We start from the raw sequence: 24,735 nt of genomic DNA on the forward strand, positions 1-24,735 counted from the left end.
GAAAAAAATCTGTTCTCTTAAACCACAAACGGAAGTGGAAGATGTTCTGGATTGGTGGATCTGAGTCGCAAAAAATGTAAGTTCAGGTAAACTCAGCCTCCCCTTTAAAATCTCTGATCCACCAATTCAGACATGGGATGCATCCACATGATTTGTGAGGTTCGTGGCACAAAATGGGTACTCAGAAGGTGGTATGGTGCACTATGCTTCAGACTGCCCTCTGTAAGTAGCATCTACACTTACTCTGTGCAATTTACAACTGATTTTCATAATTTATGCACTGAAATATATTTGTGGGATAGTCATTACATATACAACTGGGATATTCAGGCCTTAAAGATGTTGCACATTTCAGAGTTCAGCATCACATAGAAGGAGGAATCGTATGGTTTGCCTGCCTTCACTGCGATGAAAATACTTAGGGCATGGAACAGTACCTAAACATTTTAACATCACCTAAGTCATTAGGCACTTCTGAAAATGTTACCCCCAAAAGCCTTTTGTTTTCAAATTAGGAAATAAATGGTGTGATGTATAAATCAGAAATGCTGAATCACATGCAGAATTTGTGTTATCACACACCACATTCCAAGAGTCTGTTAATCCTAAACCATGACACCAAAAATTTTCATTTTCTTGGAAGAACATAGTAACTTTTAAAATGCAGTGAGAAAGGATATTCTGTAGTTAACATCTAAATGTACCAATATGCCCGCTTTTATTTATGATAAATTAACCAGGGTCTGACATGTGCATGCACTAGTAATCCCATGACTGTAAAAGCAAATTAAATCCTATAAAGATGGTGTAACAACAAGGTATTTCTAATAGGTTCATGACCATGGTATTCAGGTGTCAGACTAAAGAAACAGGCACTATTCCTTGTCAATGATTAGGGAACCCTTATTTGAAATGTCACTTCCTGTAAAACACACGAGAAATTTGTTGTGTTAAAGTATGGCTTTATATAGCATGTGGCCATTCTAGGAAGCACTACCAATCAATATGGCAGCACATACCCTCTGATCTTCAGGTGTATCCTCATCTCTTGGGCTATGAATACCTTATCAGAAAAATGGGGTGCATGGTTTGAATATAGGATTGGACATTAGGCACTCCCAAGTTTTAATCCCTATCCTGAAACACTACCTTGCTTAGAACTGTATAAGACCTGGTTCAGGTGCCCACCAATACAGTTAGTGCCCATCAATAACTGCTAATTACTTCAAAATGGGATAAGATTAGATGTTTGTACAGCTCTTTGAATGTGAAAAGTTAGTACAAGTTGAACTTCTTTAGTGCGGCACCCTTGGGATCTGGTTGGTGCCAACCCAGAGAATTTGCTGAACCACAGAAATTCAATGTTGTCTAGCAGCATTACCAACACTTCCGCCGCTTACTGTGCTCTTAGAAGACATTTAGGGGTAAACTGAAACTAAACAACAACACAGAACATTGTGTGACAGGACTGATGGCTGCAAACAAACATTATGGACCTACAGGAAACTTGGCTAAACCCCTGATAAGTGGGCATCCAGGTAACTAAAATCATGCAAGGCCACAGATGTTGCCGGACCAGAGTGCCATACTAGAGAGGTTCAACCTATATTGGCTAATATATTCCAATGGGTAACAATTTAATGGTATAATTCACATTAAGACCAAGAATGAAAACAAGCATCACAGATTACATTTAACTGAAAGTGGTAATCGGATTTCTTTAAATTGAGACTGGATATTTTTTGAAGCGATAGGGTCAAACAAATTATGGGTTTGATGCAGAAGTTACTAGGTGAAGTTCTTTAACCTGTGTTATGTAGGTCTTCTTACATATAAGCAAAGCAAGAAAAGGCCATTAAACTATGCATATGAATATGAATTTTCATCCAACGATGATCAGTATTTGTGAGGAAAACTTACGTTCAAGCAGGAAAGAAGCAAAGAAGTGAAGATAAGGAGACAAAATGGCCTGCTGCAACTGAACTACTCTTGGATAGCCCAGAGAAGATGGGACAAAACACAAATTGCAGAAAAGCAATTAAGTACAAAAACCTGCTAATGCAAGAGTCAGGTTGCCCACTTCCAAGTTAGAGTCTGGAAAGTATGAAGAAATTCAGATTCCTACTGCAACTTCCAATCTGCCATGTGCACACAAAATTATTTTGGTGCATAATATGCATTGTATTAAGCTATGTTTTCAGTAAACAAGATAGTGAATACTAAGTGTGCATCAAGGGCCAATTAAAAAAGTGACTGGTGACATTTTAATTACCTACACTATTTTTTATTGTTTAATTAGAACAGCATTCATAGAAGACGAAACACTCATACCAGGAATTTATTTCTAATTAAAAAAATCCATAACCCACAAGAGGAAAAATGTTATTCCTGTTAAGCTTTAACATTCACATCTTGCTCCATTCACTGTTGTAAAGTAGGAAGAAGTTCATAGTTTTGATAGTTGTTACTTTTTTAGGACATCTTTTGAAGTTATGATGTCCAAATCTTCTTAAAATAAAATGTGTAAGTTACAGATCATAGAATGCATCAAAAAAATGCAGAAAGCACGACGGGAGGGGAGATGCACAAAATTAATATATTCGTTTCCTTATTCCTACCGTTAAAACTGGTCTTTTTGTTGGGAAGATTTTGCAGAGTTCTTTAATTCAAGTTTCAGCAATGGTCTCTTGGACTATCAAATACTAGTCAGGCTTACCAGAACATATATTATTTCATAAATGGGTCTGAAATAATATACTGTACTCATTGAGCATGCTCAAACAAATTCATTTAGCTTTTCCTTCCCTATCCTGCAAAGGCATTTAGACCTCTAAAGATATTCCAATCAAGTTCAGAATGAGCCATATTTGCATTTTCTATTCAGAAAAGAGACAGCCTTTTAAAAAAAACATTGAGTACTTATTCTCACCCACAATTCTTGGTACTGAAGGCATTTTGATTTTTAATTCTCCTTCAGAAAGAACAAACTTGCAAAGCCTCTGAAATATCTTTTGAGACTGAAGTGATGTGCAAAGACAAATTTACAATGCAAAGTTCCAGGCTCTCAGCTGCAATAATCTGAATGTCTGAATTTCAAAATCTTTCAGCTAATACTTGAATATGAAATGAGATTAGTGCTGATGAAAGTGACCACAGAGTTACAAATATGAAGATAAAATTGATTGCAGCCAAAGGAGGAATAGATTAGTCCAACTTGCAGAAATTTAGGTATTAAGAAAAATATACCTTCTACCTGATGTATCTCAGTGAGAAATTGAAAAATGTGAAGCAACACATATGGTGGTAACTGGGTTCTATATGATCCACTTGATAATCTTCAGACTTATTTATACACCCACCATGAAGCTGCAGCAGTGTAAATCAGGCCTTAAGCTTACTTAGACACTACATCCAGTTTTTAACTTGTTAGACAGGCTCGCGCTGCCAAGATGCAAATTAAACCAATCAAAGTATCCACAAAGTTACACTGATTTAAATCTGAGCTCACAGTTTTAAACTGATAAAAACTTTGTTTAAATGAGACCTCAACAAGTAGCTTGATAAGTGTTTTAAATGTTAAAACGAGGAACTAAACTGCATGAATTTCTTTACTAGCTCAAATAATTCCTAATGGAGTCATAAGATCAACTTGTGAACTTGCGTTGAAATGTTTTTTAAAAAAGGGCAAATCCTTTGAACATACACCCATCGTGTAGCAGAAGACTCCTTGAACTGCAAGAGCCTGGGAGAACGGGAAATTATGGGAAAGCCAATGTTATAGTAATTTCTATTTAAAATGCTTGTTTGGTTTCCTTTTTTAAAGATTTATTCGCTTCATGGGAATTGTTTAGTGCTAAAGTATTTACTTGTCTTTTCTTGTTTTGCTGAAGTAGTGTAGTATGCCGAGGTATAGATTACATACAAGTAGGATAAAATTCCTTGTAAACGTATGCGGCAGCAACACAAGTGATTCAGTTGCAATTTTACTTCTGGTATATATTAGCATATATTTAATTACTGAAGTTTATTTCCATCCTTAACTTGTGTGGCAAAACTCTTTTATGTAAAAACTCTTTGCCCCAAACATCCAGAGGTAAGTTTACCATACCTTAAGGGCTCAACACTTTGGCCTACATATGAAAGGTGTCTGTGGTCCAAGGGACAAACTATACCCTCATGAGTGTAACTGCTTTGTGTATCTTCACTAAGACCTGCTGAAGTGCATGTATGCTTTTGCTGGCAGGGTCCTAATCCCACCCAGGCATGGAAGCTTTGACCTAGTTTAGGAAGAAAGTACTCCAGTACAGAAAGCAATATTCTCTAGCCCTTTCACGCTAGAACTTCTGGCAAGATTTAGGTCACGTGTCAGGTCAAAAAAAGTGACTTCCGAAAAACCAGGCAAATTTGAGTAGAAATTACAGCAGCCAAGAATATGTGAACTCTCAATCTGAGAACAGTGAATGGATGGAAACCAGTGAAGTTGATGAATGTTCCAATCAAATCTGAACTTTCAAATTAGACTAGAGCACAATCACACTGACTTTCCTTATGGATGTTTGTGCAAGAGATATTTAAAAAGGAAAACAGAAGTCAAATTACAGCTGGAAGTTTTACTAAAGTATCCATTATGACTAGAATAGGGAATGGCAGATTGCTTTCCAGTTCCCACTGATTCCTGTGAAACTTGTTAGGGCAACCCATTCTTGTTTACAGACATTCCCACATCACACTGTCAGGATAGATTTCACCTTTCCTCTCACCACATTCTTCCAAAAGTGCTACCGGGCTCAGTCATACCAAGGTTGTTCATTCAAATGCCAGACCATGAAGAGTTTAAATCCAATAAAGGAAGAATCTTCCCCAATCATCAGAAAGCTCCAGGGGAGTTTCACCAACCAGGAAATTGATTTCTCCTTTCCAGGGCTCATAATGACTCAAACTTACATACAATGAAATAAGGAGAATTTGAAGGCTGTTAGAAAAGCTCAAACCTGGAAAACAACTTCAAGAATATCATTTTTGTTAAATGCTTATGTGAATAAACCTGAACTCTGGTTTAAGGGATGGAAAACCTTGATCAGCTGTTCCCATGTGCCTCTGATGGGAGTGAGTGGGCAACATTGTAGCCTAACTTGACTATCCAAGTCAATGTCAGACTTGGTCTGTTCTGGCCCTACGATATTATTTCTAGGTATGAAGCACCTGAATTGACTTCTTTTTTAAAGCACATCCTTTAGGGCTGTGAACTTAGTTTTGTATAGTACGTCTCAAGGTCTATTTAGGACTGTGACCAACACACAGCTTGAATCTACAGAGGGAAAGAGCTCCTGTAGAGTCCAAAGACAAAATTCTCCATTCCAACTGCTGCTTGATGGTTATATATTGACATCCTAGTGTACCAATGTCTGAATTACTGAATCAGTTTAACATGGAATTTTCACATTGTTCTTATATTTAAGGATTTAAAAAGTAAACAAGAACGTTACAACATATTTCAAGAGTTGGAAGTGACATCTAATCCCACATGTGATTTAATATCAACTTGAGAACAATTTCTGAATATTTACTCAAACTGCATGATTTAGCCAATTCCTTACGTTATAAAATAGCAGCTAAAAAGCTAGATGTTTCACTGCAGCCATCTGTTCAAAAAGGCATGTATAGCATGCAGAAAAAAACCTAACTATATCCCAGCTTTCAGAACTTAGATGTGAAAAGGAGTATTGAAAATTATCTACATTTATAATTCAGTCACATTTTATTTAACGTCAGTATACAGAGGACAACCTCAGCAAATTCTGTAATGTCAAGTATTTAGTAAGGTTCTTCAGCTGTAACAGTGATAACAGAATAGCTAAAAAATAAGCAGTATGAAACAAACTTGATTTTTAAAATTATAAATATACCAACAATACTTATTAAAGCTTAATTATTGCAACAGTTAATTTAACAATATTTCATGTTAGAAAGGCTCTATGAAATTTATTCAAGGTGTCAAGAAATTAGATGGAAGTGTAAAAAGGAAATACATATGAATTCTCTTGATTTTCACTAAAGGTATAGTCAATACAATTTTGTACAGTATCACCTCTAACATATCAATCTTTAACAAACTCAAGTATACAGAATTGGTAAAAATGCAGGAAAAAAACTGTTTAACTTTTACAGCTAAGTTGTGCCACAGTAAATTAACTGACATGAATTTCATTATTGTAACATAAGCAGGCCAACAATTTTTTTCAGTATCATTTTAGTAGATTTAAGACACTAAAGGGGCAGATTTATACAGTCTCTTCAAGCACATAACCAAGTTTTTAAAAGAGGATAGTTCAAAGCATGGCATGTCTGCAAGTGTTTAGTAAAAGTCGTGTGATTTCCTAATCCAGAAACCTGCACTTATAAGACCTTTTATAAAGGGTTATGATCTCTCCTGGCTTCACTGAAGTCACTTTGCCACACCTCGCTATGCATAAGTCAAACGAGTATATTAGTATAAATTCAACCTGCTAATGAGGGAGTACTATATGTGCAATTTTGTTTGCTAGTATATGCACATTACAGGAAACTTCAAATTTCACCTTGGTACCCTGAAATCATACAGTCATGATTCAGTTTTACTGTAGCATTTACAGAGATGCTGTTATCACATGAAAATATTTCTATATGACAGTACTTCAAAATACCAGTAATTAAACTTCAGTTGTATTGAAAAAATGCTTCCCCCCCTCCGAGGAAGAACTCACATGTAGCTTAGTCTCCCCACTCACCGAAGTATAATACATGAATCTTTAAGTACTTTTAGCAAAAACATAAAAAAGTCATACTAAAACATACCGTACTACAACTGTAGCTAGTTGGAAGATTTAAGGATATTACTTAAGATTTTCATGTACAATAAGAATAAAAAAACATTCGAAATTTCATGTGCATTGTTTCAATAAATGGTAACGTATTTAGTCTTCCAGATATATGTTGCCATTTCACTTTTTTGGAATTCTATCCAATCTTACCTTGAGCTCTCAGAAGAGAAATAAGTGGTAATTTTTCCTTAAATTAAAACCATGTGGTTGTACAAGATAAGCAAGTTAAATTTTAGTATCAAACATTTAGGTAATGAAATTTATTTTGTACTGTATTGAAGTAACTTAGTTTGGGAAGCTACATTCATGCCTAGGAAAATAGTTTAAAGGAATTATTAAATTCCTTTGCATGTAGTGATAAAGCATTTTTATGGTATCTATAGTACTTATAATTTGGTTTTAAAGTAAATGGCAATGTGATTCATATGCAATTTCACTTTTCTAATTCTCTCCTATTTAAGTTGTTTTCAGACAGGTTAAAGGATAAGATGAAACTTTCTAAGACCCATCTATGGAGCAATCTCCATGGCCAATCTGATAGCAGTTACTCAACTAAGGAAAGAAAAATACATCTCAGAATTCAAACCCTCAGGAAGAGTGTGTAAGATGGTATTACAGTTCCTAAAATGAAAGTGAAATTTGTAAATGAAGGGATCAAATTAAGATAAAAAATTCATTCTTTTTCAGAAAATGAAAACAATTCTTTACCTCCACCCAATTTGTTTTACTCATTTTGTAAACCCCTTGCAATGCTTTTCACCAAGTGTTAGTGTGATGATTTAAAAGAAGCATGTTTGGATCACATACTTTACTAGAACAATGTAGCCAATAAGAAAGCTCAAGGTATGATGAGTAAACTGAAGTAATTCATAAAGCTTGCAGTGTAGGCTATGGGAGATTGGCATGGCAGTGCATCATAATGGCCTCATGGAATCAATGCTGAAGATCCGTTTCTGGATTTTCAGCAAAGGCCAGTGGAGACCACACTGTGGACAAGAGATTCAATCTGTCTAAACTAAGCAAGACCACTCTTCACCTGAGCCTCAATGCCTTCTTTTTGTAAATTAGTGGCAAATACACGGCATACTGTCATTTAGACTGCACAGTAAGTGCTTTGGTGGCTCTTACAAGAGGAGGCAAATGAGAGGGAAAGGTAGGATGGCGGCTCACTGGTACAGGCGCTTTCTATTGCCAGGCTAGTTTAATTTTCCTTGAGTTGGTTATGGTTGGCACTCAGATGAGGTGGTTTGAGAGGCAATGGTGGATTTTTTTTTTTTAATTAAGAAAAAAAATGGTGCAGAGGGTACTCTTCCAGAACTGTCAAGAACCCATATGATGGGAGCAAGACAGAAGATAGCAGCTTTAAACTCCAAAGTGACACTTAGCCAAGGATAAAACCATTGGCAATATAGAAATATGTGGTCTATAACCCAGAAGTGACATGTTCCCATGAGTGTTTTTATACTTTCACCACTCATTAAATATGCATAAAATTATAATAAGTGCTCTATCTTATAAACCAAAGGACGCTTATCTTTCTGGCACAGATACTTCCCCATCAAAACCCTGTAAACATGCCATCACATTTTAAATAGCAAGAACTCACTGTAAATGCAAATAAAGAAAGAGCTACAAAGTCCATTTGAAAATATCTTTCTAGGGAAGTAAATATATCCTAATCAATATGGCATTTACATCGGTGTGCAATATATTAATCTCAAAGATTGAGAACTTCAGCATGAAAATAACTTACCTGTAATTAAAGTTTTCCATATTAGCCAAAGACAAAAATCCTCATTTTTGGGTACTGCATACTCTATCTCTGAAATATCTGAGATATATATTCTAAATCAAAACCATTTATGCACAAAAACAGTCTAAGTTACGCTCAGCAGTTTAAGAAAAAACCTAATTTACTAGTTAAAAGAAAAAAAGCAAATATTTGAACACACACAAAATCTGGGTTAACATTTACGCAAAAAGGCAATATTCTCTGGAAAGCTGAGACACTAATGCACGTTTAAAGTTACTTTTACAAGAATGTTTGTGACTTGTACTGATTTACAGATGTTCTAGTTCCACTGTAATGTAGTTTCACTATTTTCAGTTACATGATTCTCATGTACTGATTATTTTTAAAGTAAGTAATGCCCCTTCCCCATATCATCAAGAGAAAGATTCACTATGTTCAGACTTAATTGATCTAGCCACTAAGTAAGTGTGCAGAGATACTAAGTGGAAGAAATTCTCTGTGTGTGCATATAATATGAGATTTCAGAATCAAACTTGAGGAGCTTTAAGAATATGTGCTTGGAGTTTCCAAGCAGCTAGCATCACCTCTTTTTAAAAAGGATTAATTCTATAGTCATGTCATTTTTAGACATGCGACAGAAATCTGAAGATAGATAAGTTGTAGTGCATTTTAGTTTTCTGGAACAAATTTATTGCTCCATAGATGGCTCTAAAGAATCAGACAGTTTTAGCATTAAGGAACTATCTCTATATATTGTCTAATTAGGAAAATATTCAAATAATTTACACAAGTAATCAGACATAAATTAGCGCACCTGCTGCAGGTTCAATGGTTAGCAATGGTTTCTCAGAACTGTATTTCATCTCAGAATTTTAAAGCTATGTTGACATGGAAGGTGCTTGAGGCTGTAAGATGACAGTTTTAGGCTCATTAAAAAAAACAAGAAGAAAATGCCATGTAATGGACAAAATCAAGATTCAAGATTCAAAGGCTTTTACAATAGAGGATAAAACTCCTACAAATTACCATAAACTGGTAGATGTGATTGATTGATTGATTGAAAGGTCTGTGCTAAAAAATTCAGTTTTGCTCCATATTTGGCTAGTAAAATGGACACTACTGGACCAAACATGATATGGTTTATGCAGATTTTTAACCTTGGCTATGATTCTTCTCATGATAATGAGCCCTATAAAAATCAAAACCTTTATACAGGTTCAAAAAAAAATCTCATTAGTACAGTAGGACAGATATACAATTTCAGGCAATTGTACTATGAATTATTTCTAATATGGTCAGCACAGGGTTTGAAAAGTTTGCTCACAAGTTGATAGATATGTATTAATACTGAAGAAATCCATAAGAAGTTAGTGTTAAAACGCTTGTGTTTTTTCAAATAAGATACCTAAACACTAAAAAAGCTAGCATTTCATGGTATACTCAAAGCAGTAGTATTTCAAAACCCAGGAAAATAGCAGCATAGGAAAAATGTGTGAATAACTAATAGTTACTTTAGTGATTGAACACTTTTAAATCTATGCCTTTACCATGTTGTGTTTATACTATAAAATTTTGAAAATATAGGAACACAAACTTTGGATACACAGTATTTCTCTGGTTGGAAGGCAACTAAGAAACGGTCCCCAGGACACTTCAAATAATTCAGAAATATGGCATGCAGTATCCAAAAGTATGGCTCTAAGGAAACAACCTTTTTACATTAAGCATAAAGAGATTTTATATCCAATAATCAGATATATTGAGAAAACTACCTATTCAAAGTTCTAATTCTTTGATGCAGCATTAAGGATTAAAACTTACCACTTTACCAGGCCTTGCCCATGTGCAAATAAATCCCTCCTGACAAGCAGTGACTATACAGTCTTCAAGAAAAATTAACACAGTCAGTCTTTCATGTGCTATCTTTTTACAGATAAGAGGCTCTAACAAGGGAACATCTTCCATTCTGGGACAGAGAGGTGTTCCCAAAGTTTTAGCTGGGTCCGTTTTGGTTTTAGTAACTAGGTTCAGTTTGTCACTGCTCTTGCTAGATATATGTCCCATGCTATGATTTCTCTTGTGATCTTTTTCATGGTGTCTTTCCTTCCGATCATGCAGCGATAAGGTTGCAAACTTACTAACACCAGAAGCAATGGCACCATCCATGACACTGCTTTTACTGCCAGCATTTGAGACTGCAGAATGTGGAAGGCTGTTTGACCGTGGAAGAGGAGGGGGTACTGAGTTTCCACCAGGTGTTGTGATACTGTTTCCATTACTTCCTGGATTAGTTCCACCACTTCCTGCAGGTGGACTTGTGGCATTCATAACATTTGTGTGTGTCCTTGCTCGTGAAAGAGGTTGGTGAGGGAAGAGAATATCTTCTGTAAGGTCCCACAAACAGAGTTGTGTGTCTTGGCCTACAGAACCAAACCTATATGTAACACTTACTGGACGACTGTCTGTAGAGTTCCTTTTTGATAACCTAGATTGTGTGCTATTTGCTCGATCTCTACCAAAATGCAGAAGGTCTTGGAAATCCTCATCACTGCCACTAAATTCCATTGGATCATTCTCTTCTACACTAGTGGTGTATGGGTCAAATGCCACAACACTAACCCATGATTTATGTCCGTGGCCTCTAGCTATTACTCGACAGTCCACAAAAGACCAAACTGTTACCAAGTCATCCTCGCCACCTGTTACAATGTATTTCCCATCTGGGCTCCAACACACACATAGTAGTCCCCCAAAGTAGCTTTTCATTGTACCATGCAACTCCACTGAATCAAAGTTAAACACACGAAGAAAGCCATCTTGGCTTACACATGCCAAAAATTTCCCATCAGGGGAAAAAGCAAATTCATTCAGGGCACCCTCGCCTACGGTCCATTTAAGTAGAGGATTTCTTGTGGATTTACTCTTGCAAGTGTGAACTGCAAAATTTTCTCCTTGCTTAAGTAGCTGGTAGTGTGGGGCTGTGGTACCACAAGTGTGCTCCACATTATACAAGTACATATTTCCACTGGAATGAGCTACTAGGAAAAGGCTTTCCGAACCTGGGACCCATTTTACACAGGTTACTCTGGACTTGTCTATTAGTCTCTGTGAAAAACAAAGAACAAGATATGCATTAAGAAAGTACCTGATTATTTTACAGTTTACATCTATTAATAGAACATTTTACTGAATTTTTTAAACGGTCAATTTCATGATAGTTACAAAATAGTTTTATTTGCAAAAGAACTTAAGATAGACAGGAAGAGAAGAAACTACTATTTAAGGAAAAGTGATTTGTGAAAATGTATTCTTTACCTGTCCAATATTTATTCAATAATGAAGCTACCTCAATAAGGCCAATTAGTTACAGACCCCAATATAACATGAGGTTTACTTAAGCAGAAATAAAGTCTCAAAATAGTACAGGCAGTCCCCGGGTTACGTACAAGATAGGGACTGTAGGTTTGTTCTTAAGTTGAATCTGTATATGAGTCGGAACTGGCGTCCAGATTCAGCCGCTGCTGAAACTGATCAGTTTCAACAGCTGCTGAATCTGGATGCCAGTTCTGACTTGCATACAGATTCAACTTAAGAATCCCAGGCATCCCCAAGTCAGCTGCTGCTGAAACTGATCAGCAGCTGATTCCAGGAAGCCCCACGCAGGGGCTTCCTGTAGTCAGCCAAGGGTCAGTTTCAGCAGCGGCTGACTTGGGGACGCCTTGGGCAGAGCAGCTGGGGTGCTGCTGGGTTGGTCCAGTAGCGCCGCCGCTCCTCGGCACTACTGGACCAATCCAGCAGCACCCCAGCTGCTCTGCACCAGGTGTCCTGATTCAGCCACTGCTGAAACTGATCAGCAGCGGCTGAATCAGGACTCCGGGGGCAGAGCAGCTGGGGTTGCCGGGTTGGTCCAGTAGCGCCAAGGAGCGGTGCTGCGGGACCAACCGGCAGCGCCCCACCTGCTCTACCACAGGCCTGGGGCTTTGCTCCACATCTCCCTGGTCTGCTTGGGGGGGGGGGCACTAGCTGCGCCCCCTCCCCCCCCCCAGCAGACCAGGGACACGGGGAGCAAAGCCGCAGCAGCGGGGTGCCGCGACTCTGAGGCTTTGCTCTGGCAAAGTCTCAGAGGCGCAGGACCCCTCCGCCTCCCCGGCTTTGCTCCAGGTGTCCCTGGTCTGCTGGAGACGGTCCCCAGCAGACCAGAGACACCCGGAGCAAAGCGGCAGCAGCGGCGTGGTGCCGCGCCTCTGAGGCTTTGCTCTGGCAAAGCCTCAGAGGCGCGGGACACCGCTGCCGCTTTGCTCCAGGTGTCCCTGGTCTGCTGGGGACCGTCTCCAGCAGACCAGGGACACCGGGAGCAAAGCCGCAGCAGCAGCGAGGAGTAACGAGGAGTAACGGTAGTTCGAACTAGGAAGCCTAGTTCGAACTACCTAGTTCGTGCCCCATGTAGCCGCGCTGCACGGGGTTCGAACGAGCGGGGTTTTAAGAGTGGCGGCGCCCCGCTTATGCAAATGAAGCCCGGGAAATTCAAATCCCGGGCTTCATTTGCAAGTGCGGTATGCCTACATTACCCTCCTAGTTCGAACTAGGAGGGTAGTGTAGACATACCCATGCTGACAAAGCGGCTTGCTTTGTCAACAGAACTGGATGTAGTCTAAACACTCTATCTACAGAAGCTCTGTCGACAGTATCTGTCGACAAAGCCTCTGTTGACAAAAGCCTGTAGTCTAGGCATACCCCAAGGGACTAACTGCCTATAGAGTGCACTTAGCTATTTGTCAGGAAAAAATGTGAATTGATGGATGAGGCAGAAGACAATTATATTCATTTTGGCTTTGTCTACACTGCAGAGCTTTTTCCACAAGAAGCCTTTTGTGGACACTCTTGCGCAAGAAAGCTCTGATGACCATTCACAAAATGGCCATCAGAGCACCTGTGCTTTTTCTGATAGGGGTTTCTTGCGCAAGAAACCCCTCTGGAGTGTCCACACCTTCCTTTTTACACAAGAGCTGTAGCGCAAAAAGGAATTATTTTCATGGGGAGGAACTACTCTACCAGCAAAAGCCCTCTGTTCTGTCGATTTTCTTGTGCAAAAATGTGCTTGAGGTGTGGACGCTCCACTGGGTTTCCGCAAAAACCTTGTAGTGTAGACATAGCCTCTGGGTATATGTCTACCATACTGAAAAGCAGCAGTTAAATGGAAATTTCAAGCTATGCTTTGAAATACTTCTGTTGCTGTCAACCTGAGGGTGAAAGCCAAACTTTGTATGTCAAGTACTCACCATTGTGTTTCTTATGTACTACTGAAAAGAGGAGTTAAAATAATTTTGTATTTGAATATTCAGAACAGTAACATAATTCAGTGGTTCCCAACCTATTTGATACTGGGGACTGGCAAACCCAGTCTCAGACTTTTAGCAGACTGATAACATTTGCATATTTATGCAAACAATGAATATGCAAACAACATTGCCAGTCTACCAAAAGCACAGCACCTAGATGCCCCAGTACCAGCTCTAAGCCCTAGTGCCCCTCCACATCCCTTCACTACCCCCCAGTGACAGCCACTGACCCCAGAGTCCCCTGCACCCAACCCCCCCAGTGTCAGCCTCCCAGTGCCAGCCCCCATCCCTTTAGAGCACCTCCACCAGACCTCCCAGTACCAGCCTCCTGTTTCCAGAGCCTCACTGCAACCAACTCCCCCAGAACCTCCCCCTGGTGCCAGCCCCTAATATTAGCCCTGCCCCCATAACTTCCCCCCTACTACTAGCTCAGCTTCTGGACCCCCCCCCCCCCCATCCCCAGTCCTGCCCCTGGAGCCCCCAATGTCTGCCCTCCCCCCCCCAACCTAGCCCTGCATTGCTACCTGCGTGGAAGCAGCTCTGGGGGCTGAAGCACACTGCGCCTAGTGCCTCCCTTCCCACCATGGCTGTTGGGAGACACGTGACCAGCCAACCAATGCTGGGCAGGGACGAGGTCTCCTTCTGGCAGCAGAAGAGCAGTTCACTCCGCAGCAGGAGGGTCATGCAGCATGGGATTTCCTCCCAGCAGCAGAAGAGGACTTCCCTGCGCAGCCCTTCCCAGGGAAGCGCTCTTCCATGGCCGGGATGAGACCCCCTCACCCCACCCGGCGTTGACTGCCTGAGAGGTGGGGCAGGACACGGTTCTCCCAACAGCCGCAGTGCACCCTAGCCCCAGCCCCCAGAGATGCAGCAGCCCAGCGGTTGGGAACCACTGACAATCTAGCAAATTTCTCATGAAATAACAAGCATCTTCAAATAGCAGTTTTTATTTTTATGGTGAACTAAAGAGTTGGCTTCTTTGCTCATTTTATTTGTGGTGCCTGTTTTGTTGATGGGCAATCATGCCTCTATTGTGGGTCCAATATTAGAAAATTACTCAAAGCATAATGCTTAGAAACTGGGTCAACCCTGCCTGCCAGAGGCCACATCTGTCCTCTAGACATGGAATAAGTACTGAGATGACACAATGGATGGTCTCTCATACTGCTCTATTAATGTGGCTCAGAGGGCTAAAGAGCCCATCTCCAGGTTAAATATTATTCAAAATTATATTATATTAACATCTGAAGACCACAGCCATATTACATCGTATTTATGCTATGGTTTTTATGGCAACAGATACAGATTATAAGATTTTGGACTAAAAATTATGAGGATAAGACAAAATAGGTGGATGAGACAGAGGGACATATGACATAAGGTAACAAAAACGGCAGGTGCACAAGTTTTAGTAAGTGATTACAAATTGTCACTTCTTAACCCTCAAGGTTGCAGGTCTGTTTACATTAGGAACAGCTAAGTTTTGAGGGGCACTTGAAGGTGTAGCTGCTTTTGAAAGGTGTAGAAATATATTTCTGTACTGTAGTTTAAATGAATGACTCAAAGTTCTACATTAATATACTCAATAAGGAATCTATCTGTAAAAACAAACATTTCCTGAATCAGTTTATGGTGCCTCCCCACCCTCACCCCACATAGGCACACTTGCTGACAGGTATTTTGAAACAAATTACCAAAATAACAAACTGGCATGCTCATACCATGTTATTTTGACCAAAAATGTGCAGAACTTTAAAATATTGTGCACAGAATTTAATTTTTTGGTACAAATGATCCAGGCTCAATGGATAGTGATCAATGGCTCAATATCTGGTTGGCAACTGACGTGAAGTGGCAGGCCCCAAGGGTTGGTTCTGGGGCCAGTTTTGTTCAACAACTTTATTAATGTCCTTATGAGGGGATAGGTTGCACCCTCTGCAAATTCGCAGATGACACTAAGTTAGGGGGAGAGGTAGCTAGGTAGGAGGGCAGAAAGAGGGTGCCAGTTTGTTATTTTGGTAATTTGTTTCAAAATACCTGTCAGCAAGTGTGCCTATGTGGGGTGAGGGTGGGGAAGCACCAAAAACTGATTCAGGAAATGTTCGATTTTACAGCTAGATTCCTTATTGAGTATATTAAGGCAGAACTTTGAGTCATTCATTTAAACTACAGTACAGAAATATATTTCTACACCTTTCAAAAGCAGCTACACCTTCAAGTGCCCCTCAAAACTTAGCTGTTCCTAATGTAAACAGACCTGTAACCTTGAGGGTTAAGAGGTGACAATTTGTAATCACTAAAAATTGTGCACCTGCCGTTTTTGTTACCTTATGTCATATGTCCTCTGTCTCATCCACCTATTTTGTCTTATCCTCATAATTCTTAGTCCCGAGAGTGACCTACACTAATTGGAGGATTGAGCCAAAAGAAATCAGAGGAGGTTCAACAAGGTCAAGTGCAGAGTCCTGCACTTGGGACAGAAAAATCCCAAGCATTGTTACATTCCTGGGGATTACAGTGGATGAGAAGCTGGATACAAGTCAACAGGGTGCCCTTGTCGCCAAGAAGGCTAACGGTATATTAGGGTGCATTAGGAGGAGCATTGGCAGCAGATCTAGAGAAGAAGTTACTCACCCTATGTAGTAATAGTGGTTCTTCGAGATGTGTCTCCCTGTGCCCTGTGCCAGCGACTGGAGAGTTTTGCATAGCAGTGCCCCTCGTGCCATGCCTGCACGCTCAGCCTCCTCTCCTCCTCCCCCCTGCCCTATGGCCGTGGAGCGTGCACACTGTGCGAGTCCCATCTGTTCCTTTTCTACCTGAAGTCCCAGAGACTCCAAGCAGAGGGGAGGACGGGAGCGTAGTGGAGCACCCACAGGGACACACATCTCGAAGAACCACCGTTACTGCACAGGCTAAGTAACTACTACTACTTCTTCGAGTGGTGTTCCTGTGGGTGCTTCACTCAGGTGACTCCATAGCAGTATCCATCTAATGGAGGTGGGCATTGGAGTCTCTCTAGGTGGAAGAGGGAAGAACTGCCTTTGCTAGAGATGTGGAAGGTATCGGCCTGCTGTGTAAGGCATAGTGATGCGCGAAAGTATGATGCAAAGGCCATGTGGCTGCTCTACAAATGTGTCGGCAGTACATTGAGGAAGGCCACTGTGGTGACCATCGCTCATGTGGAGTGCACCCTAATGGGCTGTGGTGGCTATCTTCCCTTAAGTTCACAGACGGTGAGTATGCAGACTACGATCCATTTGGATAGGCGCTGAGCGGAAACTGCTGTTCCTGTGCATGGTCCTGACCATGCAACAAAAAGTCTGACTTCCTGGTTGGTCTGGTACTATCAAGGTAGAATACATTGCCCTCCTCGCATCCAAGGTGTGTAATATAGACTACTTAAAGGAGGCATGAGATTTAGAGAAATAGGCTCCTAAGTAAAAGAGCTCATTTACATGAAAGTTCCATATAACCTTAGGGAGAAACCTGGGATGGGGTCTAAGTATGACTTTATCCCTGGTGAATATAGTGAAGGGCAGGTCTGCCATGAGGGCTGCGATCTCTGCTACCCTTCTAGCTGACGTTATTGCCACTATAAATGCAACCTTCATAGATAGGTATTGTGGTGCTATAGTGGCTAGTGACTCAAATGGAGGCCTGGTAAGAACATTAAGGACCAGGCTCAGGTTCCCCGGTGGTACTGGAGGACGGATAATTGGCCACATTTTCTGCAGGCCTGTGAGAAAACGTTTCACCAATGGGTGTGTGAAGAGGGAGAAGCCGTCTGAGTCACGGAAGGCTGTGATCGCAGACAGATGGACCCGGACGGAGCTGATGGAGAGGCCAGCGTCGCTGAGGTCCTTAAGGTAGTCAAGTAAGCTAGGTATGGGAACTGTGGTGGGATGCAGATTGCGTCTCACGCATCAATGTTAGAAACGTGTCCATTTGTTCCGGTAAGCGTTCCTCGTGGAGGGATGATGGCTGTTTAGAAGAGCTTGTTTGACCCTGTCTGAGCAGGTAAGTTCTTCATTCTGGAACCACTGAGGAACCAAGCTATAAGTTTCATGGTCTTGATATTGAGGTGGTGTATAGTACCGCAGCGTTGTGTGAGGTGATTCAGCAATGCTGGGAGAGGGATCGGTTGGTCTATGGACAGGTAGGATAGGTAAGGAAGCCAGGGCTGTCTCGGCCATGCTGGGGCTATCAGGATTACTGTGGCCCGATCAGATCAAATCTTGTTGATCACTATGGAGATGAGTGGAAATGGTGGAAAGGCATATAGAAGAGGAGCTGTCCAGTGGATGGCAAAAGCATCCCCTTCCAACCTCTTGCCTACTCCTGCCCAAGAGCAGAATCTGTGACACTTGCAGTTGTGCAGTGCTGCAAAGAAGTATATAGTTGGGAAGCCCCATTTGTGGAAGATTGTGAGAAGGATGTTGGTATTGATCTCCCACTCGTATTGATCTGAGAAATATCTGCTCAGTCTGTTGGCCCTGACGTTCTGTTCTCCTGGAATGTACATTGCTGTTGGTGTTGTGGTTCCTGATGCACCAATTCCAAAATCTGACTGCCTTGGCACAGAGTGTGTGATCGGGCACCTCCCTGACAGTTGATCTAAAACATGGATGGCGTGTTGTCCATAAGGACATGAATCGCTCTGCCCTTTATAAGAGGCAAAATGTGGGCACACCCCTTGCGTATGGCTCTGCGCTCCAAGATATTGATATGGAGGTATCTTTTATGATGGGTCCATGTGCCCTGTATTGATGCTGACCCAAAGGGGGCTCCCCATCCCATAAGGGATGCATCTGTTAAAGTAACTGAGAGGTCTGGTCGGTGGAAGGGTACACCGGTGAGAAGGTTGTGCAGCGATGTCCACCCGTCATGGGACTGTAATACCATTGGAGAAGGTGAGAGGTGTTTGGCAATGCTGTGTCGGGCTGGTATATAGTTGTTTGTGAGCCAATGCTGTAGGCAATGCATTTGCAGTCTTGAGAAGGGGACCACAAAGGTTGTAGCTGCTATATGGCCTAGCAATTGTAGGTATGTGTGGACCGTGGATAAAGGGGCCTGTCAGACCTGTTGGGCAATGTTGCAGATTGCGGTGAATCTTTGCAGCAGAAGGTAGGCTCTCGCTGTGACTGAATCAAGTAATGCCCCAATGAATTCTATCTTTTGCGTGGGTTGTAGGGTGGATTTTTATATGTTGATAAGCAAGCCCAGATGCAAAAAACATTCTCTGGTGGTAGTTGTCATGATAGTGGTTTGGTGATGGGTGGGGCCTTTGATTAGGCAATCATCTAGGTAAGGAAAGATAATTATGTTCTGCCTTCTGAGAAACACTGTGACTATGGCCTGCGTCTCTGAAAACACACGAGGGGCAGTAGAAAAGCCAAAGGGGAGGACAGTATTCTGGTAATGATCCTGTCCCACCACAAATCTGAGGAATCTTCTGTGGGACTGGTCTATAGTCACATGAAAATATGCGTCCTGTAGGTCGAGGGCTGAGAACAGGTCTCCCTCATCCAGTGCAGGTATTATTGTTGCAAAGGTCACCATTCTGAATTTTGAATAAACTTGTTGAGGTTCCGGAGGTCTAAAATCGGTCTCCAGCCCCCTGATTTTTTCGCTGTGAGGAAGTAATTAGAATAGAATCCCTTCCTGTGATGTTGTTCGGGTGTGGGTTCCACCGCTCCTAGAGCAAGAAGCTTCAGGACCTCTGCCCATAACAGAGGTTCGAGAGAGGGGTCCCTGAAGAGGGATGGGAAGGGGGGCATGGAAGTAAAGGGGATTGTGTAGCCCAATCTGATGACTTCTAGGACCCATTTGTATGTAGTAATTAGGGCCCACTGGTGGTAGAAAGGCCTCAGGCGGTGACCAAAGATGACATTGGACTGCACTGGGGATGTGGGGTGGTTGCTCAGATCCCTGGCCAAAACTTCAAATTTGCTGTTTGCCAGAGGTGGAGTGGCTTGCAGAGGACTGGTTTTGGTGGTTCCTCCTTCCATTAGGGCATTGCTTGGGTCTGTTATTGTATGGCCTGTGTTGCTGCCTATAGTGATTGTAATTGTAACTGTAACCCCTTGGTTTCTGAGGAGGAGTAAATTAACTAAACTATGAGGTAACAGGGGTAGAATTAACTAGGAACTGACTTTCAGGAGGAAGAGCACTGCTGAGAGCCGTCTTCAACCAGGGACAGTTGAAAAGGAACTGATGGGACTTGCGCTGTGCACGCTCCATGGCCTCGGATGAGAGGGGGGGGGCTGAGTGCGCAGTGCGAGTGGCACTGCTATGCAAAACTCTATCGCCGGTGCAGGGACTCACCGAGACCTGAGTGGAGCACCCACAGAGACACCACTCGAAGAAGTGATTATTCCCCTTTATTTGGCACTGGTGAAGCCACATCTGGAATATTGTGTCCAATCCCCCTCATTACAGAAAGGATGTGGACGCACTGGAGAAAGTCCAAAGGAGGGCTATGAAAATGATTAGGGGGCTGGAGCACATGACTTATGAGAAGAGGCTGAGGGATTTGGGCTTATTTGGTCTACAGAAGAGAAGAGTGAGGGGCGATTTGACTATCTGAACGGGGGTTCCAAAGAGGCTGGAGAGAGGCTATTCTCAGAGATGACAGAACAAGGGTCTCAAGCTGCAGTGGGGGAGGTCTAGGTTGGATATTAGGATAAACTATTTTACTAAGAGGGTGCTGAAGTATTGGAATGGGTTACCTAGGGAGGTGGTGGAATCTCCATCCCTAGAGGTTTTTAAATTCTGGCTTGACAAAACCCTGGCGGGGATGATTTAGTTGGGGTTGGTCCTGCTTTGGGCAGGGGGTTGGACTCTGACTTCCTGAGGTCTCTTCCAACCTTATGGTTCTAGAAGTAATATCCTCATGAGCCTTTCAAGTACCCATGTCTTGCCTATTCTAATTATTTTCTATTTTGTTCACAAAGTAATAGGACTGATTTTATCTACTGAACTTGTTTCATTAGGCAACCATGAGAATAAAGATCTGGGATATCAGGTTACTTTGCTGATCAGATATTTGTCAAAAGGAATTTGCTATCTTGATTGCTTTAAGGATAGTAGAAATTGCCTCTCCACTGAAAAAAGGAGACAGTGCTTTCACATCACTAGTGACAACTGTATTTTGCAAGAAATATGGGGACTTGCCAAGTCTTGAACTGGATACATATACTAATTCTCCTGTGTGTCAAGGTATCAATTTGTCTGTCCCTTGGTGGCTCCCAGATTTGGCAGCAATAGCTGAGGAGTCTATTACAGTTAAGACTGCCAGGATTAGCCAACAAGTCTATACTTTGATATACTGCCAGTTGCAGTCAACCACACCTCAATTTGAAAAAACCTGTGGTTAATTAATGGTGTGACTAGCTCAAATGTTGGCAATTTTGAGATTTAAGGTTAGTGTAGAAAACCTAACTTGCCACTGTTACCTGCATTTTTCAATCTCTGCAACTGCTAATATTAAGTAATCTTATCTACCATAGGTTTTTCTGTTTAAATGCCATCTCATTTGTTAACTGCCTCAGTGATATGAGAGGTGATTCCTTTCACTGTAATGTAATGTAACCAGTTATTCTAGAATGGGAAGACTGTCCCAAGCTGTTGGAATACATTCATCCATTTCCAGGGCTTGACAAATAATACAATCTACTCACCCGTGGTGAGTAGATTGTAACCTGGAAGAGCCAGGTTTGGGCGATCTGCTCATGCGCAGAACGATCTTGCACGTGCAGATCACCAGACAGCGCGGCTGGCGAGTGGGGCTCGGCGAGCCCTGTCAATTTCAATTGACAAAAACTAGAATCAATTCACCACCAGTGCACATTCATTTTTTAGAAAGTCATTCAGGTAGAATGCAGTTTCCCTCAGGGTGTGGGCTTGCTCAGTCAAACAACACGGGGTATGACGGCACTTGGGAGTTTTGGGGAGAAGTCCCCATTGATGTTCTCACTTCCTTTACATCAATGGAAATTCAAGTGCTGACAGGGCTACAGACATTTGTCATTGTGTCAAATAAATGTACTTAAAATTGGCAATGTCGGAGGACACTGGGTGCCTTGTCTAAACTTCAGCTCACAAAATTCAGCTACCCCAGTGGTAAATTTTAGGTTCCATTTCTTGTACAGACAAAAAAAGTGAAGCTTCATTTTGTTGTATATTGGTGTGTACAAGAAGGCATCTTTTAAGTGCTGATTTCCAATAAAATGCAAACTTTCCCCACTCAGAGAAGGAGAATAGGGAAGGAGTTTGGGGAAATGGAAGAGCAAAGGGCAAGGAGAATTTCTCTCTCCTGATCTAGCAGCTGCTCCTCGAAACATGAGGAGGAACCAGAGAGGTGTAAAAGCAGCACCCTATTGGGAATGGCACTATTTTAGAGACACTAGTCTACAGCTGCAAATTATAGCTGCAAGTGCCAAAAAGGGGGCTCCTACCAACAATCCCAAAACGGGTAGGCTAAGTTTGGAAGCTGAGCCAGGCTAGCCCTGATCTTTCAGAATGTCTAGGACAGGGTTTTTGGTTGCTAGAGTTAACTGTAAATTCTAAATTTAAGTCATTTGACAATTATGCTAATTGTGCGGCCATTCAATGACTACGTTATAGTGCACAAGTGTTTGCTTCCTTCTGTGGTTCAGCCTTGGAACAAAAATTTTGTGGAATGGCTTCAGTAGCATTGACATTCCTGCTAATTAACTTGAGTCAACTGGCAATCAACTAGTTACAATATTACCAAAACTAGTCTAGACAAAGCCAATATGATTTTTGTGAAAAACACCCTAGCGCAGATTTATATTTTAGAGGCAATCACTGAGACTTGCTTGCTTAACTTTTAAAAATATGACATTGACATGCAAAGAGATCAAGATTCTTACTTACTTCCTCATTAAATAATTTGCTAGTTTCTTTTTTAATAGGGTCTATAAGTTGGACCTGGCCTGCAGAGAAGCCAACTAGGAGAGAGACACTTTCTGCTGTGGCTGTTAAGTGATTGAAGTCATGACAGGTTGGTTGTGTTCCTTTGTATATCCTTTTGTCTATTGGTTTACTCAAGTCAGCAGCCTGCAAAAAGAGCAATGAAAACAAAAATTAAAATACAGTCTGTTATGTATATACTTTTTAAGATAGAATTTAGTTTATTAGCAAACAAGTTTGCTGTATATAGCAAAATGATCAAAACAATGGTTAACCTTAAGTTTCAAAGCAACTTTAAGTATTAATCAGCTTGGATTTAGTAAGTTACCACTGCCACGTGAACAAACCGTGAGATGCTTTCAACAATTTAACACACACCAAGACGTTTATCTAATACATGTGTATTTCAGTTTTATTGAATACTGAATCAAGTCCATGCACTGTAGTTTCACTATATCCCACAACAAATTAATGACTCAAAAGAATAATATCTAGGCTTCAGCCTCTATATAAACATTTCTACCAGAGATGCTTCTGAGAAGGGATGCTCCGAGGGATAAGGGAAGTTTTCCCACATACCTGTTTCTAGGCAGAGTTGTGTTGGTACTGATTACAGTATAAGAAACAGGTATTATTAGCCATCGGGTTTCATAGGCCATTTCTGTATTAGGGGACCCTGGAACCATTTTGAGCTCCTTATCTGTCCTTTACAATATTTGCTGCTGCCATAGAATCATATATAAACTAGATGGTTAAATGTAACAAACAAGCACCTTTGTGCTTTTTCACATTCTGCTCACATGCTTGGGAATAGTTTCCTGTAAACATCCACAAAACTCACTCATTACTCTCCTTTGCTGTGATGCCTACAAAAAAATTGACAATAGTTCAATTCAGGGGTTCTCATGTTTCATTGCACGGTGACTCGCTTCTGACAACAAACAATACTACATGCCCCCAGAAGAGAGGACCAAATCCTAAGCCAACCTGAGTCCCATCAGCTGGAGAAGGGTAAACCCCAACCTCTCATTGGACTGGACAAGGGTCAGGGGAGAATCAAAGCCTCAGGGCTTTAGACCAATGCAGGAGGTGCGTAACCACAGCCCCAACACCCATGACTGAAGACTTCAGGCTTCAGCCCTGAGTGGTGATACTTAGCAGGAGCTGGAGCTAATGCTAAAGTCCAAGTCTAAGCCAGCCCTAGCAATCTCATTAAAATGGGATCTCGACCCATTCTGGGATCCAGACCCACAGTTTGAGAACTGATGCTTTGGTTGATGCTATGCTGAGACCACAGAGGATCATGCTGACAAATATTGTCACATTGTTTCTAGGGATGTTAAATATCAGTTAATTGAATTATCACTTAACTCATGAATTCTTATCTGTTAGTCAACTATTGTATAGTCCCCAGGCAGCCCCCATGGGGGGGGGAGAGGAGGGGAGAGGGAAGGGAAGAGAAGAGTGGTTTGAGCTCCTGGACCCAGCATAAGCTAGAACTGAGCCGGGCTGCTTGCTTGGCTCATAATACACTTTAAATACAGAGCCACAGCAGGGATAGGTCCAGGACCCAGTGCAAGCCGGGACTGAGCTGGGCTGCTGGCCAGCCTGCTAAAAAAATTACTGGCAAGTAAGAAATGCGTGTAGTCTATAGCATTAACCTATAAGCTTTTGCTTATTGGTTAATCGACTATACTATTACATCCCTAATTGTTTCCTTGTATCCAGTATGCATACATCTGTTGCTTTATCTTAGAAATCTATGCCTTTCGGAGCAGGAACAGTCTTATATAGCACCTAACAAAATGGAGTCCTTGTCTGCAACAGGGGCTCCCAGGCACAATGGCAA

General features: G+C 41.4%; 1 protein-coding gene across 5 annotated transcripts in view; it reads right to left on the reverse strand.

The window, feature by feature from the left end:
• WDR20 (WD repeat domain 20) overlaps positions 1-24,735 on the reverse strand; it is an 85,372-nt gene that overhangs the window by 24,212 nt on the left and 36,425 nt on the right. For 4 of the 5 annotated variants that reach the window (XR_003088743.3, XM_006119985.5, XM_006119984.5 and 1 more), the window contains exons 2-3: positions 22,851-23,033; positions 10,435-11,718 (exon numbers count right to left, since the gene is read on the reverse strand). Coding sequence is in view for 4 of the 5 variants with exons in the window: in XM_006119985.5 (XP_006120047.1) it covers positions 10,435-11,718; positions 22,851-23,033 (1,467 nt within the window). In the remaining variant the exon portion in view is untranslated. Of the gene's footprint in view, position 1; positions 11,719-22,850; positions 23,034-24,735 lie in introns of those variants that run through there. The other variant, XM_089778347.1, reaches the window with a different exon arrangement.

This window comes from Pelodiscus sinensis, chromosome 5, assembly GCF_052426305.1.
Source record: "Pelodiscus sinensis isolate ZL-2025 chromosome 5, ASM5242630v1, whole genome shotgun sequence".
In the NCBI taxonomy this organism is placed as follows: domain Eukaryota; kingdom Metazoa; phylum Chordata; order Testudines; family Trionychidae; genus Pelodiscus; species Pelodiscus sinensis.